Source organism: Neolamprologus multifasciatus, chromosome 7 (assembly GCF_963576455.1).
Source record: "Neolamprologus multifasciatus chromosome 7, fNeoMul1.2, whole genome shotgun sequence".
Lineage (NCBI taxonomy): Eukaryota > Metazoa > Chordata > Actinopteri > Cichliformes > Cichlidae > Neolamprologus > Neolamprologus multifasciatus.
Window position 1 is genome coordinate 4,706,530 of NC_140445.1, and position 19,684 is coordinate 4,726,213.

General features: G+C 39.8%; 1 protein-coding gene and 1 long non-coding RNA gene across 5 annotated transcripts in view; one reads left to right on the forward strand and one right to left on the reverse strand.

Annotated features, from left to right (window-relative positions):
- LOC146513556 (septin-7-like) overlaps positions 1-17,040 on the forward strand; it is a 53,373-nt gene extending 36,333 nt beyond the window's left edge. For all 4 annotated transcript variants that reach the window (XM_085165547.1, XM_085165546.1, XM_085165548.1 and 1 more), the window contains exons 7-13: positions 196-288; positions 2,336-2,432; positions 9,699-9,750; positions 10,652-10,777; positions 12,317-12,452; positions 12,744-12,889; positions 13,351-17,040. In XM_085165547.1, coding sequence (XP_085021673.1) covers positions 196-288; positions 2,336-2,432; positions 9,699-9,750; positions 10,652-10,777; positions 12,317-12,452; positions 12,744-12,889; positions 13,351-13,390 — 690 coding nt within the window. In that variant the 3' untranslated portion in view covers positions 13,391-17,040. The remainder of the gene's footprint in view (positions 1-195; positions 289-2,335; positions 2,433-9,698; positions 9,751-10,651; positions 10,778-12,316; positions 12,453-12,743; positions 12,890-13,350) is intronic.
- LOC146513543 (uncharacterized) overlaps positions 1-19,684 on the reverse strand; it is a 543,433-nt gene that overhangs the window by 290,779 nt on the left and 232,970 nt on the right. The gene's annotated exons all lie outside the window — the stretch shown is intronic.

Genomic DNA, 19,684 nt, shown 5'->3' on the forward strand with positions numbered 1-19,684 from the left:
GTTGCATATGTGCCATCATCTTTACTTTCTACAAGCAGCACATACAGTGGCATGCACCTATTTGGGCCTCCTTCCATTCAGTAATGTTAAACTAAGCAACGTTGTGTATCGTACACCCAATACAAGTGAAGCTAATGTGATATCTTAGCTCTGTGTATGCAGATCTGTTGGTAACTGATCACTTTCTCTCTTCAGATTATGAAAGAGATTCAAGAGCACAAGATTAAAATATACGAGTTTCCAGATGTAGACGAGGATGAGGACAATAAGCTGGTCCGGAAGATCAAGGTAATGAAGGATGCAGTCCTTTTCAATCAATCTGATGACTGTCATGCACATAACTCCCTGACGCAGTCACTGTTGTCATGCATATATGAATATACAGAAAAGGTAAATAAGAAGTGAGATTTCTGGTACCGGATGCTTCCTGGTTTCCATTTGTCGTCCAAAAACTGTTGTGTTTGAGCAGACGTTTGTTTCTAAGCGTCAAATGGTCCATGTGGAAAGCAAATCGACAAAAGAGTTTGCTACAATGCAATTTTGACACCAACAGTTTGTCTGGAAACAATTTAGCTTTATATTTGCATTATAAACATTTGCCAGCAAGTCTGGAAACACTGACCATTGTCTCCAGACAAATCAGCAGATGATAGCTAGCCGGTTCCTGGATTGGCTTTTAGATTTTCATTACAGTTTTGAGATACGTTAGCTGACTTTTGGCAAAACGTGTCAACAGAAAATGCATATTAATTATGTAAATGTTAGAAAATAGGTCCTTATAATTTTGCTGATCATTTCTCCACTTTTGACTGATGACTTTGACAAAATGAGATGATATAATGATCACAGTGAAAAAGAATGAAAACTTGGACAGAAGTATGAATGTGATGAAGGTGACCACTAAAGCTTCAGTGAGTTTTGATGCTTGCTGTTTGGCGGGAAACGCACCTGACTCGTTACAACAGTTAGATGTGAAGTCACACCAGCTTTAAAGCTAAATTTCACTTATATTCCTTTATGGTAGGGCTGGGCGATATGGCCTAAAATCCATATCGCGATATAATTTGAAGCACGTGCGGTAACGATATATATCGCGATATATTCTTTTTCTTCTGTATAACGCATTTTCCACACTACAAGGCACACTTAAAATCCTTTAATTTTCTCAAAAATCGAGTGTGTGCCTTATGTATGAATTCTGGTTGTGCTTACTGACCTCAAACCGATTTTGGCGTGCAGAAATCTGTTAAAAAATGTGTTGATGGATTGTCAGAGCATTACGGCTGCCGTAGTGAGGAACTTCGCGGAGTAATCTGGGTCCAAAACTCTGTCTACTTCAGGTCCCAAAGTCAAACGAACACTAAGAGTTAAAAACGGTCTAAATTCTTTCATCTTTAATAAAATCATCAGCGTTGCTGCTTTAGCAGGTGTAACAATTAAGTTTAACATCCAGGCATCCATGAAAACAGAAGTTATTCAATTTAACGGAGTTAGAAGTTAACAGGAAGTTAGCTCGCTAGTTTCCACCTAAACATGACATACCATGTTCTGAGAGATTTTTGAAACTAATTAAAACGTACAGCTCTGCTACCACTTCAACATAAATGAAGACAGAAAACTAAACAGCAGCGACGTTTGTAGGGTTACTGAAGTTGGACTACCTGGTATATAATGTTGTGCTACGTGATTTCTAGCGACACAGCTATGTTAGCATAACATTAGCACAGTGAAGCTGGAGGATGGAGGATGTTCAAAGAGAAAATATAAAACAAAGTTCTAAGCTAATCGACCTTAGTGTTCTCCTTTTTTAAAAATAAGAATCAATAAAGAATCGAATCGTTAAACAGAATCGAAAATGGAATCGGAATCGTGAAAATCTTATTAATACCCATCCCTACCCGGCACATCGTTTTCAAACCCCCCACGGTCTTTTTGCTACTCAGGTTAAACAAACCCCAGCAGCTGTCTATTGTATTAAGACATACATGTACACTATTTTTATTAATAGAGATTTCGCTACTGAGGTTAAACATGATAAATAAGTCTCTTAGATCACTTCTAAATGTTAATGTTTGGTTTATTTCAGTGTTTTATTTGTTCCTGAGTAAATTGGTTTGGCTGTGATTAAAGTTAAGCTTCATAACATATTAATCACAGTTAAATTAAGAGGGGACGGCAGTAAAAACTCTGGACCTGTGACATCATCAAGTACGCTGGTGTTCCAATTGTACAAATCGCGAGTCCGTGCTCGCGTGGAACACAAGTACGTACTCGCCTAGTTAGAATTGAGAAAGGGCGCTGAACTAAAACAATGCTCAACTTGTTTGTTCTCCAGGAAAAAATGCCGCTGGCAGTGGTTGGCAGCAATGTCGTTATTGAAGTGAACGGCAAGAAGGTCAGAGGTCGTCAGTACCCATGGGGTGTGGCAGAAGGTAGGTTGACTCGGATCCTGTGCTGGAAAGCAAGTTTTCATTCCGTAGCCAAACCGGAAATCTAGAAAATGACCTAGAAAACAAATGTAGGCCCTTGAAACCTTTTATGATTTGCAGCAATGACGATTATTTTCATCTCTCGTCTGGTTTTAAGAGTTGCTGTATGTCACTGCACTTTGATCAGACAATGACTGATGTGAGAAAGAAGGCTGGAGCATGGTGTTTGAGAGCGTCCAGCAATAACAGTTCTCTATTTTTGGAATGGATGAAGCATGATATTTCTGAGTGTGGAACACGGTGCATGTTCTCCACAACAACCCCCTGTACCCACTCAGTGTGTTAACTACCAGCTAACACAACGACTTGTCAAAATGTAAACAAGGAAGTCTGTTCATAAATGATCAAATGCAACCCATAAAAGACAAAATATCACGTTGTGTAATGTGAAAATTTCTTAGAGAGGTCTTTCTTAAAAGCCTTTGCCTTTCTAAGAACTTTGCTAATCACTAAAGCTGTTGTTTCCACCTCCTGCAAACTATAAATAAAAGAATAGTACCTTTTGTGAGCTGAAAGGAACCCTGTGGCATTGATCAAACTGACACACAAACAAGATCCCTCCCAACCCAGTTAGAGTAGACTTGAGACCTAGTCAGGTTTGGGTCTTTTGTACCTGAGAATCAACTGGAATCTTCAAGACTAAGACTTAACCTCTAGGACCAACTTCATCCACTAAGTTGGGGGCCATTGAGCAGCCCAAAACGCCTCCAATAAGATGAGACCTGTTTGTCAACAGCAGTATCAACTAGCTCTAATGAAGATTTTTCACCATTCATAGAAGACATTATATCGTCAATTAACCTACCAATGGGAAGTGCCTGGGAGATCAGCAAAAAGTGTGCTCACTGCCAACCCTTGGACCTTGCTCAAACCACGGCTTTGCTTCATCAGACACAACAACAAGTCCACATATAGCCACATTCTGACCACACGTTGCTCTGGAGTCTAAGAACTTTTTCAACTTGTTTTTCCACCAGAGGAACCAGTTTGTTGGGTTTTTTTCCCCCACTAGAATCTAATTGTTCTTAGAGTTGTACTTTCCAAAACCCTAGGGATAAAACTGGGACTTGTATATTCTCCGTCATAGCGAACAACTCCTGTAGATTGAACGGCAATGATCTGTTCAGGTATTCTTTACATTGTATTTTTGACTTTACATAGGCTGATGGTCAAACCAATTCTCTAACCAATTCCAGGTCTTGTTAAACATTTATGTAGAAGAAATGAGTGAAGGTTTGGGCTGTCTTTAATACATCAATTATAATTTGGTTTTGTAGGGTTTTAAACTCTGATTAATACATTGTTAATACAAGACTTTGTACACTACCCCCAGAACTGCATATGCATGAAGTCACACATACTGCCAGGACTGTGTGAATGTACTTGAATCTGTTGGGATCCCAATTACATTTTGACAAGTAACAGGTTATCTGGTTGGTTGTTTCTACATTCTTACCTTGTACACCTACCTCTCCTCCCTTCAGCACACACACAAAACCACAACTCCTTTTGCTAGTGTTAGACCCCATAGGGATTCTGGAAAAGGAGGAATAGGTGTAATTTGGGGTGTCACCGATAGCCGCAATGAACTCGTCTTGCTCTTACTGGCTTGTTCACTTTGATTGTTTTCTGGAAGGTAATTTGCTGTACATTTATTTTTCTCACTATATATATTTATATATAAAGTAATATACAGTTTTATTCTCTGTGGTTGACCGTTTATCAGTCTTTCACTATTTCATTCTTTCTTTTCTCTCTTTTTTCTTTTCTTTTTTTTTTCTTTGTCTATTCTGTTCCATGACTGACAGAGGGCATTTTTGGTAAACGAAGCCATCTTTCACTTTATTTCAGCCTCATTTTTCTCCCCCACTCTTCCTTCCCTAAAGTATATCCCCTCCTCCCTCCTGCCAGTATCTGCCCATTCCTCCTTTCCTTCCACTTTTCTGTTGCTGTGCTCTCTCATCATTAGGCTGATGGTCAAACCAATTCTCTGATCAGACTTGGGCTTTCTTAATATCTTCCAAACACTCACCTTATTTTGAAAGCACAAAAAGAAATGTTGACAATTATTTTGAAACACCCACCAAACACATTCATGTGTTCCTGGTAGACTCTCGCCCCTACGCTCCTTGTTAATACTTAGTCTGAATTAGCCTCTAGAAAAAGCAACCTGGTTCTTGATAGAAACTTAGAGATACCCACTTAAAGAATCTGTAAGACATTCATATCAGACCCTACAGTTAGCCAATTATATGAACTAACATATTTACAGTTTTAGGGTTTTTTGGTATTTGGAACCCCCAAAAAATCTGAGAACATTGTCGAGGAGAGAATTAAAACTAAATATCTCACTCACACACTCACTCACCTTATCATTCAACAGATCAGAAATGTCTCTAATGTTAACTTCAGAGCAGTGTAATGAAGAGTGAAGGAGAAAGATGACACCAACAGTGCTTGTTTCACTCAAACATTTTGAGTGGGAAATCTACAAGAGGGTTATACAAGCACCTGCAATCTAGAATGTCCACTAGCAAAATAATGGCCAGCAAGCAGATTGCTTTAAACACAAAATAATTGAGACCGGGGGCATCAAATATAAGGCTTGGGGGCCAGAATCATCCTGGCAAAGACTCCATTCACACCAATTGGATGGCTTTGGAAAATGCAAAGAAAGACTTAAATGTTGGACATATCTGCATTTTCACAAGTCTTGCAGCTTTTTCTGTTGATAACGGCCTCCCCAATGGCCACTAACAAAACACATAAACTGGAGTTTCATTGGTCCGGTCAACAGAAGCCCAAAGTTGGCTGCATGTGGCCCACAATGTAAAATGATTTTGAAATTCTTGATCCAGACTGACTTAAGTCAGAGACGAGCATGGCTACATAAACCTTATTATGTCACTTCCTTTGAGTGTTCATAATCATGCTATATGCTAGTTATTAACATGGGGCAAGAGGTCTAGTGATCTACCAGGGAGTCACATGACTGATTATTTATGTTATCTGATCTCAGAATTTGAAATCCAACTTTAAAAATGGAACATAATTTAAATTAATTACTACTTGAATCATTGTGATATTTTTGACTATATATTGTATCCATTAATCAGTTGTTGTTGTCCCAACATAATTACTCAAATCTGGGAACATTGTGACATTTAGCAAGTTAAGAAACACAAACGGTGAGATGATTGGGCTCATTTTGAAAAGATTGCGCTTACCCAGGTTCTCTAAACCACTTTATTTGCAATCAGGCTCAAATAAGTATACCTGACTTTAAAATATGCTGAACCAAAGTCGGGTATGCACTATGAAGGCAAAAGATGACGTGCTTAAAGGGTGCACAACAAGGTCTTTGGTCGTGGCTCAGAAGTGATAGTCCTGCATTGCGCGATGTGATGGCCTTGGGCCCTTGGCCTAGCAAATCCGACAGTGTTTAATTTTTAAGATTGCCATATCGCAGTTTGGCTGCTGGCATAACCTATTTACATCCATAACAAAGAAGCATTACATGAGATGCTAATTAGTAAGACCGTTGTGGGGAAAACATAACAAACCCAGACAGAACAGATGGAGCAACACGTGCAAAACCAAATGTCTGGGATGCCAACTTTAGTTGAGTTAGCAGACGTTTTCGGTTTTCTGCACCCTCCAGCCATTGAGGCCTGGCAGCATGGGGCTGCAGTGCTTAGCATTGTCACGTCACAGCAAAAATGTCCTGGATTCAAATCCACCAGCTGGCCGAGGCCTTCCTGTGTAGTTTGCATGTTCTTCTCATGCCTTAATGGGGTCTGTGGGAGTGCCTCAGCTTCCTCGCATAGTCCAGAGACAACATAAATCATCTCTGGGTGTGACTTTAAGTGTGAATGCTTGTCTGTCTCTGTGTATTAGCCTGCGACAGACTGGCAACGTCTCCAATATGTCCCCCCTCTCTCACCCTATGAAATCTGAGATGGACTCCAGTCCAAGTGTAATCCTGAACTGGAAAAGTGGCGGAAAATGGATGAATGGCATCAAAGCCTATGATTTACTAGGTATTATAATTGTATAGGCTACATAATTAACACTCTAGTGAACCTAGGTCTAGTGGACCTATAATGCGCAGTTTGGTTTGCAATAAACTTACAGATTTCTGAAATCTCAAACCCTGAGCCTTGAAAAAATGTGAAGATATGATTAAGGTCTGGTTCCAAATGAATTCTGAAACCAAGCAGACAAAGTCCAGGACTTTCTGCTGTGGTAAAGGTGTGAATTCTAAACCAAAACTATGGTTAAGTATTGGAGTCAGCTTCCTTGGAACTGTTAAGGTTATCTTATCGTCAATTAATGTCAGTGTAAATCGTGTGGTAACCAGCAATGGTAACACACAGATTCATTCCAAAGCAGCTTCGGCTCCAGGATAAGGACTTTGTTCATTAAGTCAATGAAAAGCATTTTTAGGTTCAGTATAATGCAAACAGGGCATTTTTCTTTCTCATACAAGCTAAACGTTATATTGAAAACACTCTGCTAGGAGTAAATGTTAGAAACCACAGGTTTAAAGCTCATATGACTGACTGCTTGTGTTTCTTACGACACCAAGTTCCTTTTTTTAAAGATACTCATATGTTCCCAGATCCCACTCTACTCTAAATATTGACCAGGCTATTGGTCAAAGTAACCACAGCCTACTTTATGATGCATTTAAAGATATTTCCTCTCAATTTCCTTTCAAATCTACCAGCAGATGTAAAGCTTTGTCCCAGGTCTGATGCTGTGAATAGTCATGGAGAAAACTAGAGGCTGTTTGGTGCTGAAGCTCCAGCTGTAATCGAAACATCACTCTAACACTGTGGTTTCCGTCTTTGCTCCGATGATGTCAAACAAACTGCTGAGTCTTCACCACAAGGTTCCTTTCGCTGAGAGATGAAATGGCTGGTGTGGGCTGAGGATTGTCTGCAGGCCTTATTGTATCATCGGAACAAGGACCGGGAGCCACCATCCTAACACATTGCTTATAGGTTCATGAGCAGATAATAGAGAGTTAGACATTTGCAGAAGGGCATGTAGCAGCTTATTTAAGTCATTAAGGTAACATGTGGCTTGGTATCATGAACTCTCACTCATTAGCGTACTTGGAATTTTAATCTAAGGCTGTGAACATGTTTGCACACACACTTAATGCATGTTGGAGATTAAAGGTTGTTTGCTCTTGTTTCATTAAGCCAATGCAGTTCATCATCATGGCCTAAATAAACACTGCAATTAGACAGAGCACTCAGGCTCAAAATACCTGATGCACTGTTAACATCCATCATATTCTGATTGACGAATAAAGAACAAAAATCACACGAATTATCCTAAAAATCTACAATATGCATCAGGTGTTTTCTGCCATTCATCAATAATAAAACGAATCAATTGCAATTGTTTTATTTTTTTCCTATGACCTTTGATCCCACGTAGCTCCTCTACTTGTCCCCTCTCTGAGACTTGAGCCCCCAACTGGTCATGCAGAGAACTTCATATAACACCCTACTCCTTCCAACCGTCACACTCCCTCTACAAGCCCTGCGCTCTTTAGCCAGTCAGCTTGGACACATGCAGGTTTTGGTGTTGATCAGGGCCAAATCTGGGCTGAATCTGGGCCAAAAAGCAGGCCTGTTATGGGCCAAGTGCGAGCCGTAAAACCCAGCTGCTCCAGACCCAGATTTAGCCCCCTGCTGGGCGCAGACAGTAACTGAAAAACCGTACCCCTCCCCTCCGTCAGAGCTCCCTCCTCTAGAAGAGACAGGAGGTCAATGGCTGGCTTGGGAGGCCGAGGGGCGGGACCGCTTAAGTTTCATCAATGGTAAGGTGTCCTCCTTGTTCACTCCCCTGATGATGATTGACTGCAAAGTGGGGTGAAGGCTAGCCAATAAAGGAGCAGCACGTTTGATGAAGAGGAGGCTTGGAGATCTACCATATACATCTTCAGCAGCAGTTTATCTGCAGTTCTTTTCCAGAATCCCATCTGACCTCGTAACCTTGTCTTTTGTTGTTGAGCTGAAACTCACAGTCATCTAACTGTACCATGTCAAAATGACATCGCTTATGTTTGCTGTTTTTGACCAGGAGCTGTAGTTTGTTCTAGCTGCGTGGTGTCTCTAGGTCCGTTTGTAAAAGGCTGTGGTCAGATAGGAGGCAGACTAAATGTGAAGATGCCTGTACCCTCAGAGAGTTAACACTAAATTCTGCATATTTGGCGTCTTTCAGATTATTTCTTTGGTTTGCAGGATTACTCTTGCAGTTCGCTCTCATAGCCCCATCTCACTTCCAGCCGCAGCAGCAGAGATGAAGCTTTGAGTGCTGATGATTTGCTAATCACTTAGACGTAAGACTTTAGGGTTAAACAGAGTGTCTGTGTCTCAGATAAAGCCCACTACAGGTCCCAGGATGGTGGGCTCATAACGTTCAGAGGTTTCTCTACACTTTCCATCCTCTGATTGCCGTCTTCAGTACGGAGCAGAAAGGGACCAAAGTAGCAGTCAGTACGAGGCGGTAGCGCCTACCCACTGCTAGGTAGTTAATAGTGGGAAAACATGTAAAAGCAAAATTTTCAGGTATTAAATTTGCAGATGAGTACAGAGTATGTGATGTGGAAGTATCTGAAGTTGGAGCATCTACATCCTATATGATCATGGCCTGATTCTTCCCACCCTTTGTTTTTTTTTGTTTTGTTTGTTTTTGTTTTGTTTTGTTTTTTTTAATGACTCTGCCACTTCTACTGATACTTTACCACACCTTTTTTTTCTCCCCCTTTAAAACCGAGTACGGCTGAAAATACCTCGCTGTCCGTGTACCCCTCCCTCTGTAACCGCTGGGTGAATGAACTTTACAACATGTTGCATCTGTTTGTGTGTATTTGTATTAATAATTTTAATCTTTTTTTTCACTGTATCACTGTACTGAATATGTTTGATATAATAACACTTAATTTGACGACATTCTGCTGGGACTGCATCTGTATCGTCATATCAGGGTGACAGCTGATTACTCAGTTACTCAGCAGTTAGACAGCCGTGGAGTGTTAAAATATGTAGATAATGATGCTTGAGATTCATTTCTAGCTTAAGACATAGTGATAATTACTGTGATTGTTACAGTGAGAACTCTTCATTTGTAATGATTCTGATCTTTGTCTCTCTCTCCCTCTGTTTTCCTCTCACTTCCCGTGTGTTTCAGTCGAGAATGGGGAACACTGCGACTTCACTGTGCTGCGCAACATGCTGATCAGGTGCACAATTTACTCCCCAGATTCACTTTGATAAATGCAATGTTTTATAGAGTTTGTAAGATCCACAGTGGCCTTTAGACTGGATCAGCTGTTTGGATGTAGCAACTGTTTAAATATCTTTCTGCAGCTCCTCCTGGTGTGTGAATGAAGAGATCTGCAGTTTGTGTAAATTTGAAACTTATTCGGTGATCTCATTTTACATTACACCTTAACCAGAGTATGTACAAGTATTTTTTACAGCCAGGTGCTGGTACTCAAATGCACTTAATTAAGTCATCAGCAAGTGTGAGCACCTCTGTAAAAGCAGAAGTTTTGGTAGGTTGCTGGTCTTGAGAATTCGCGTGTACTGAATAATGCCACAGTCTTCTCGCGAGTCGACGTCCCAGCAAATTCAGCCCAAGCTCAGACTGTGCAATACTCAGAGAAACTAGAGAAACAGCAGTGCCATCTCAATATACAGGCCTCAGTTAGAAAGTTAAACGTTAAAGTTCATTACAGTACAATTGGGGGAAAGACCGAACAAGTACGATTTGGGTCTAAGGTTTGTCAGGAGACAACCTTTTCACTCTAGAAAGAGCGTGGCAGCACGGCTTAGACTTCTGTATAATTCACAGCGACACCTTTAGCAAAAACCAAGCGGTGTGTCGGCACAAACACCTCATACCAACCGTCAGCACGGTGGTGGAGGGCTGATGATTTGGGCTTCATCGAGTTGTCAATGATCTGTATACCAAAGTGTTCCAGAGCCTGCCTGACAGCTGAAGCTTGGCCTAAATTGAGTCATATATCAGGAAATGATCCCAAGTACAGAAGCAAATCTACAACAGAATGCTATAGTGGTTCTCTTTATATTTAAGATGTCTCTTCTTCTTTTCTTTTTTTGCCCCTCCCCCTTCCATAGGACCCATATGCAGGATCTGAAGGACGTCACCAACAACGTCCACTACGAGAACTACCGCAGTAAGAAACTTGCTGCTGTCACGTGTAACGGTGTGGACACCTCCAAGGCCAAGGGACAGCTCACCAAGTAAGGCCCAGCCAGAAATAGACCATCAGTCTGTAAGGGCCAGTGTTGGGACAGTAACTACGTTATTATTGTGGTAACGAGCACGGTAACTAGTTATTATGCCAAAATCAGGAACGTGTTAATCGTTACTGGGATTTAGATTGGTGGCTATTGCGGAGCTTCCACAGATTCAGTAACATTAGCAAGTGGAGGAGAGACCCGAGTGTCAGGTGAACTGAACATCAGGTAAGAAGCTATGACCTGCAGTCTATCTGGGTCAGATATAAACCAAGTTTAGGTGGAGTTTATTTTTGTTATGCTGACTTCTTTGTAGTGTGTACTAGCTAGCATGACGGAGTTTCTATACAGCTGTTCATCAGAGCTGAACAGGTGATGGAGAAACAGGTTTACCTTTTAGGTGACATGAATGAGTTGAAGGGAAGTTATGAACTGTTTCTGAGAGACAAATAACACCAGGATCCTTTTTTATGTAGCTGACAGCTGGTAACTGTGCAGGGGCGGGTCTAGTAAAGTGTTGCCAGGGGGCCAGGTAAGGCATTAACAGGGAGAGGGGGGCACAAAGAAATACTTTTCTTTCTTATTCTCATTTAAAATGTCTAGCTTTTAAAAAATAATTATCTGAATCTTACAACAAACAATTGATAGATTGATACATATATACCATCAAAACAGTGAACATCACTGTCACAACAGCGTTTGTTTTCATTCAAAGGCTTTATGATTTTTCCTATAATGGTGGGCCGGTCTCTAGTCAAAATGCCCGGGACTATTTTTTGTCCCAGTCCAGCTCTGTATGCATCTGCAGTCTGGTGTTACCTACATCTTCCTATTCAGAAGGCAGAATTTCCAAGTTCTGAGTACAATCAAAGCACCACGACTGCAGTTTTCGTGTTGGATGTAAAAAGCGCACATGACGCTGTGACGTAGGCTAGAATCATGGCAGCAGTCAATGACGGTCCAGGCGTGGGATTTCTCTCGTGGAAATATGCACATTATCTTTTCCTTTCTATTGGTAGGTGGCACAGTGCACTTTGGCAAGTAAGCAAGCTAGAAGACTGGCAAAGTTATGGAAGCAACACATGAACAAGAGAATTCTGAGTAAAACCAAAGTTACTTTCCCTAGTAACTAGTTACTTTGAAAGTAACGAGTAACTTTAAGTAACTGAGTTACTTTTGATAGAAGTAACTAGTAATGTAACTAAGTTACTAATTTAAAGTAACTTACCCGACACTGGTTAGGGCACAGAGCAAACTGCTACAGATGTGGAAGCAGCTGTTGTCACAGTAGTTCTGTATATGATAGGAACAGAAAGAAAGTACATCTTTACCTTTTATCATTATTACTCCAGCATAAAAAGAGTCTCAGGCTAACAACTCAAGAGAAACTACATTGGCTTCGTTTGTCTTTGTTTCATAAAAATTCATTAGTCATGCAGAGAAGTGCAGCAGCTTCTCTGCGAGTGGAGGAGTTTACTGCTCTAAGGGCTGAGGAACAACATTAAACGACATCAAGCCTCTGACCTCTTTCTGTTTCTGCAGGAGTCCCCTGGCTCAGATGGAGGAGGAGCGCAGGGAGCATGTGATGAAAATGAAGAAGATGGAGGCAGAAATGGAACAGGTGTTTGAGATGAAGGTTAAGGAGAAGAAGCAGAAACTGAAGGACTCAGAGGCTGAGGTTAGTCTGAGAAACCACGTACACATAACTACATAATTGTATTATTCTTATTATTACTTGCATTCTTAAAACTTTCTAGTAGGTTTATATCATTTATAACATGACCAATGAGCATTCTTGATTGTGATTGGCTGACTGTTGTGAACTGTTATTACCTGGGTGTTTACTACACTTGGATCTTTTTCTTGAGCCTCCTGTGACAGCTGTGCTCGACTCTTTCCATCCTGGAGCTTTAGCAGCTACCGTCGCTCATTTTTCTTTCCCGTCTCTGTCAAATGTTTCGACCTTCAGCTGGAGCGACGCCACGAACAGATGAAGAGGAACCTGGAGGCGCAGTACAAAGAGCTGGAGGAGAAGAGGCGAGTGTTTGAGGACGAGAAGGCCAACTGGGAGGCTCAGCAGAGAATCCTCGAGCAGCAGAAGCTGGACGCCTCCAAGTGAGTAACACTCACATCTGACCCGACACCGTCACCGGAGGTTAACGCTCTGAGCCACGTCTTTTTAGTCCAGCGATCACAGATCATGTGGTCTGGTCTTTTGGATTGAACCACACTTGAAATCTTGCTTATTTAATTTATGGATTCTTACTCCAAAAAAGCAGCACTTGAACTTTAAAGCTCAGGTTTTTTAGTTCAGTGTTGTATAAAAGTATTGAGGCTTTTAATTTTTTTTAATGCTGGACGCAGACAAATTCATTAGAACAAATGTGGAGTTAGTTTTACTAGTTTTAGGCCTCTTCATTATTCAGACATTTAAAATAAAAATCAAACAAAATGGAAAATGGAGAGAAATAATAATTAAACAAATATGGCATATATCCACATTTCACTGATAAAGTCTGAAGCCTGCGTTTTTGTTTCCGTTGACTTGATCTCGTGTTCTCGTTCTCTCCTCACAGGACGATGGAGAAGAACAAGAAGAAAGGAAAGATCTTCTGAAGAGAGACGCGACTGCTCGCTCCAAACTTGTTTCCTTTGATCCTGTCTGAAGTTCACATTGTAACGTGGTCCTCAGAACACACAACAGAACATAACACATGGCATAACAACTCTCTGTGGAAGCCATTTACACACACACATATATATGCACACACAGACACACACACACAACAGCTCACGCGCTCATCTCTCTGCAGGGTTTTACTGTATCTCTTAAAACCTGTCTGTTTCCATGGGGAATGCATGTGTTTGTGAAATTCTATTTTCCTATATTTCCTGACAAGGAGAAGTTCCTCTGAGTTTTCAGTGCGGCGTTAACACATGGCAGGGACCATGCATAGCCATCGTTCACACGTAGTAGTTGTATGTTCGCTAAGTATTCATAGATCTGCAGATATACCAACTCTTTCTTTCACTGTTCTAAAGATTTAACAGGCGTGTGCACACTAAAGCTGTGAGGAGAAGGTAAAGTGTACGTGAGGGAAGGCAACCGAATGATTCTGGGTCTGAGGAGAGAGGTCAGCTGGAGCGGAGGCCCGGTCTCACCGCAAACTGGCAAAAAGTAAACGGGTAATGCTAGCATAGCGTTCAAGCTAACATGCTTGACTGCCTGAAAACGTCCCGGCAGCATTTTACTGAAACACTGGCTCGTTCTCGTGTGTCGTTCAGTAAAGACAGTGTGAAGGTGAACTGTGATTGTTAGGTACCTGTTAACATTAGCTGTTTGAAATCATCTCCCATCACTAAATACATGTTTTAAATAATATTTTAGTAAAAGTGCTTCTCAGACTTTTCTTATTAGCAAATTCAGCCCTACAATAAAATTACTTGGTCCAATTAAAAAAAATCTTAGAATAAAAGTGTAGTTTTTTTAGCTTTTAAGTAAAAATAAAAGGATGCAGAGTCGGTTTACATTCAAGAGCTCGTTCACTTGTTAGCAATTACATGTTTTAAGTTAAAGAACTTTATCTTGTCAGACACACAAAACACACATTTTTAACATGAGCAAATGCATCTGAGTAATGTAGAAATTACAAATTAAAACTAATCTATTAAAATTTGTCTCCTGTACTTTGAATAGATTTATTAGCAAATACACTTTTCTCCTGTTCCAAATGCATCTTTTAATACTTACTGTTTTCTTTTAAGTCACCCAAAAAAAGTCATTTTGAGGTCATTTAGCAGTGTTATATATTCAATGACCTACAAACATAAAGGCCGCTCTCGTTTGTGACAGAAAACTTAAATATCTGTTAACAGCTTCCTAGCAAAAACTGCTCTCTATTTTGGACTCTGTACCTTCAAAATTTTAGTGTCCAGGCTCATTGGTACAAATACAGAGATTTATTTTGAAAGATTTGCCAGATTTGTGGCTGTCGGTGGACCGGGCCTTCAGATTGGATGGTGCTGTAGGAGTTTCTTTATTAAATGTTTTGTCTGAGGACGTGCTCGGATCTAAAGCTTGCAGTCTGGAGGGACGGAAGTCGTGTGTGTCACAGCAGCCAAGATATCGTCATTGCAGTGTGTGTTAACTATTTTTGAATAAACGACAATATGCAAAAAGCCTGATCGGTGTCTGAAAACTTTACAGGTTACAGTGCTAATAAAGATGTTTTATATTGTAACGTGAGTGATGGATGTTGTCTTAGACCCGAAACCCTGATGTTCACGATTCTGTGACATTTTTTCTTTTGGGTCCAACCACCAAAGGGACGACTCATCAGAAAGCTGAAATCTTCCTTTCACCTTCCTTTTACGAAGACGTTTGCCAAAAACAGCCAAAACTTTGTGTTTGGCTTTATTTTAGAGGATTATATATGTATATGTTCCAAACAGCTTGTGCACGCAACAAAGCGCCAGCCCTCTGTTAAACAGGTTATATAGATGACACGTTCAGGAGCTTTCCCGGAGTTGTCATGTTTTATTTTCATATGACGATTATATTAATACTCTATATACGGTTGAAGAAAGACTCTTTAATTCCCTTGTTTTCTTAAATGTTTTAGTGTGGCGAGGCGTGGTCTGCGGTGCCGTGCAGGGAAGGTGAACGCACCTGCACAGCATCCGCAGTCATGCCCCGTCCACTTAAAATCTGTACTGGTTCCTGTGATTGGGGTTGTTGGTATATTGACCTGGCAGCAGGAGAGCTGCAGCTGTGTCTTTGTAACAACAACCATGCGTTTGAGAAGTAATAAAGTATGCTGCAAAGCATGTTCATGTCGTCGGTTCTGCCGTGGTCATCTACATTTAGATTACCGTATTTTTCGCACTATAAGGCGCGCTTAAAATCCTTTAATTTTATCAAAAATTGACAATGCACCTTATAATCCGGTGAATTCTGGTTGTGCTCACTGACCTCGAGCTGATTTTATATGGTACACGGCGCTCAAATATCTGTCAAAATATGTTTTAGTACAACTTTGGTAAGCTAGGAACCCGCACCTTTAATGGATTGTCAGAGCATTACGGCTACCATAGTCAGGAGCCTCGCGGAGTAATCTGGGTCCTAAACTCCGTCGACTTCAGGTCCCAAAGTCAAACGAACACTGCGAGATCACTGAGAGTTAAAACAGCCTAAATTATTTCATCTTTAATAAATTAATGATCAGCGTTGTTGCTTTACCACGTGTAACAATTAAGTTTAACATCCAGGCATCCATGAAAACAATTTATTAAATTTACCGGAGTTAGATGTTAGCAGGAAGCATGTTCTGACTGAGAGATTTCTGAGAAAATTAAAACCTCCAGCTCTGTTATCACTTCCAACATAAACAAAGACAGAAAACTAAACAGCAGTGACATTTGTAGGGTTACTGAAGTTGGACTAGCTGGTATATAATGATACGCTACATGATTGCTAGCGACACAGCTATGTTAGCGTAACATAAACAGTGAAGCTGGAGGGTGAACGCTAACTTTTTTCCACTCGATAAGTTATCATGAGGGTTCCCGATGGTTGGGGATAAATGCAATGGCATGGCAGGATGCTGTAAACAGACCAAACTTTAGTCAGGAGAAGAAGCGCCTTATAATCCGGTGCGCCTTACCGTTCATTGACAGTTCACCTTTTGGTCCGAAAAATATGGTAGTTTCTCCGACTGCATTTAGAGCAAAAGGGACGAAGCTTACACTTAAGCATATTTCATATTACCATATGGATTTGTTTATGATGGTAATGCATATATATTGTGTACATACTGGAGGCTGCTCGGTGGCTCTTTTTTCCTCTTTGTTTGTATTTGGTTATTCTTTTTTATATATAAATATATGTCTGGAATGAACCACAATTTGTACTTAGAACAGAACTTGGAGCGTAAAACTCGCCCTAGAAACATTTCCATACATCTATATGATCGCATAGAAACTGTATGCATCTTTGCCAGTGGGCGCGCCTTCTCAGGGCCCTTCTGTTTAATTCTCTGGTCCTACAAGTTCAAGAAAGTGATGGAATTTTACTTTGAAATGCTTGGGAACGAATCACCCATCCAATAACAACATGTTAGATGCTTTTTTTTTCTTATGTTTTGTAATATTTTCTTTATATATATTTACATATACAAACAGTTTTCTGCTTCTCCTCTTTGTTTCCTCATGTGTTCTGTCTCTAACTGTACATGGTTAAAATTAAAGTTGAAAAAGTTATGCTAGAACTCCAATCGTGTGCATGGATTTCTTTTGAAGTATTAATCATCCAGGACCAGTATGTCCCAATACTTTTGTCCATAATAATTGAAGGCAGCCTCTCCACACACATGAAATTAGTGTAAAAAAATAAAAAGTAAATATCCTCACTTCTGCATTCACATATTTTTCTGTTAATAGAGGAGTTACAGCTTCACTATGAAGGATAATACATTACTGTGGCAAACAGTGCTTGTATCAAAGTGGCAGTGAAGGATGAAGATTTGCTGAAACTGGAAAAAAAAAGAAGAAAAAGCATCTCAGAGAGAGCTGCCAGATCAGCTCACATAAGGCTCCAATTTTCATTTCATTTTAGATATATTTTTTTAAATTATAAATAATAAAATAATAAATCACCTAGGCATGCAGACTGCTGGTACCACTGATCCATTTAGGCTACGTTCACACTGCAGTGCATCAAATCCGATTTCTTTTTTTTTTTACCCTATGCGACCCATATCCGATCATGGTATGACAGTGTGAACGGCACAAATCCGATTTTTTCAAATCCGATCTGGGTCACTTTCGTATGTGGTACTGAATAGCGCCCGATAAGACATCGCGAACGCTTCCTGGTCATCCGGTGAAACTGCTGGGAAGACAACGTTGGAGAAACGTTAACATTTTATTTGTACTGCATAATCTGCAGATTCTGACAGAAATCTGCAACTATCCTTTGAACTTTATCTTGTCAGACACACAAAACAAGCAAAAACACATTTTTAACATTAGCAAATGCATCTGAGTAATGTAGAAATTACAAATTAAAACTAATCTATTAAAATTTGCCTCTTGTACTTTGAATAGCTTTATTAGCAAATACACTTTTCTCCTGTTCCAAATGCATCTTTTAATACTTCTTGTTTTCTTGTAAGTCACCCAAAAAAAGTCATTTTGAGGTCATTTAGCAGTGTTATTATATATTCAATGACCTACAAACAAAGTGTGCTCTCGTTTGTGACAGAAAACTTAAATATCTGTTAGCAGCTTCCTAGCAAAACCTGCTCTCTATTTTGGACTCTACTTTCAAAATTATAGTGTCCAGGTACAAATACAGAGATTTATTTTGAAAGATTTGCCAGATTTGTGGCTGTCGGTGGACCGGGCCTTCAGATTGGATCGTGCTGTAGGAGTTTCTTTATTAAATGTTTTGTCTTAGGACGTGCTCGGATCTAAAGCTTGCAGTCTGGAGGGACGGAAGTCGTGTGTGTCACAGCAGCCAAGATATCGTCATTGCAGTGTGTGTTAACTATTTTTGAATAAACGACAATATGCAAAAAGCCTGATCGGTGTCTGAAAACTTTACAGGTTACAGTGCTAATAAAGATGTTTTATATTGTAACGTGAGTGATGGATGTTGTCTTAGACCCGAAACCCTGATGTTCACGATTCTGTGACATTTTTTCTTTTGGGTCCAACCACCAAAGGGACGACTCATCAGAAAGCTGAAATCTTTCTTTCACCTTCCTTTTACGAAGACGTTTGCCAAAAACAGCCAAAACTTTGTGTTTGGCTTTATTTTAGAGGATTAAAATAAACAGTATTTTTTGGACTTTAAGGCAAAAAAGGACTTTTTTTGGACTTAAAATCCTCAAATTTTCTCAAAAATCGACAGTGTACCTGGTGTGCGAAATGTATGAATTCTGGTTGTGCTTACTGACCTCGAACCGATTTTATGTAATACACGGCGCTCAAAAACCTGTCAAAATGTTTTAGTACGACTTTGTTATGCTACGAAGCTGCACCACTTGATTGTTGGAGAATTACGGCTACTGTAGTCAGGAGCCTCGCAGAATAATCTGGTAATCATGTTTTATTTTCATGTGATGATTATATTAATAATACTCTATGTATGGTTGAACAAAGACTCTTTAATTCCCTCGTAGTTTTCTTAAATGTTCTTGTTTTTCCGACTGCATTCAGAGCAAAAGGGACGACGCTTACACTTAAGCATATTACCATATGGATTTGTTTATGATGGTAATGCATATATATTGCGTACATACTGGAGGCTGCTCAGTGGCCCTTTTTTCTCTTTGTTTTTGTTTTTTTTTTTTATATATATATAGATGTCTGTAATGAACTGCAATGTATACTTAGAGAAGAACTTACCTTGTAAAACTCACCCCAGAAACATTTACATTCCTCTATGTGATTGCATGAGCGCGCCTTCTCAGGACACTTCTTTTATGCTACGTTTAATTTTCTGGTCCTAAAAGTGAAGGAATTTTACTCTGAAATGCTTCAGAACCACTCGCCCATCAAATAACAACATGTTAGATACTTTTTTCCTCTTTTTTTGGTAATATTTTCTTTTTATATATTTACATATACATACAGTTTTCTGCTTCTCTTTGTTTTCTCATGAGTTCTGTCTTAATATTAAAGTTGAAAAGAAAAAAAACCTCCCATGGTGTGCATGAATTTCTTTTAAAGTACTAAGAAGACAATGTTTGAAAAGGTCAGATATCTACGGACTTTCTGAATGATTCAGAAATAATAATTCCCTAGAAAGAAAACTAAAGAAATTATAGCTGAACTGTTTGGCTATTCAATTCTATCAGACACACCAAACAAAAACACGTATGAGTGTGTATTGATGATCTTGATTCA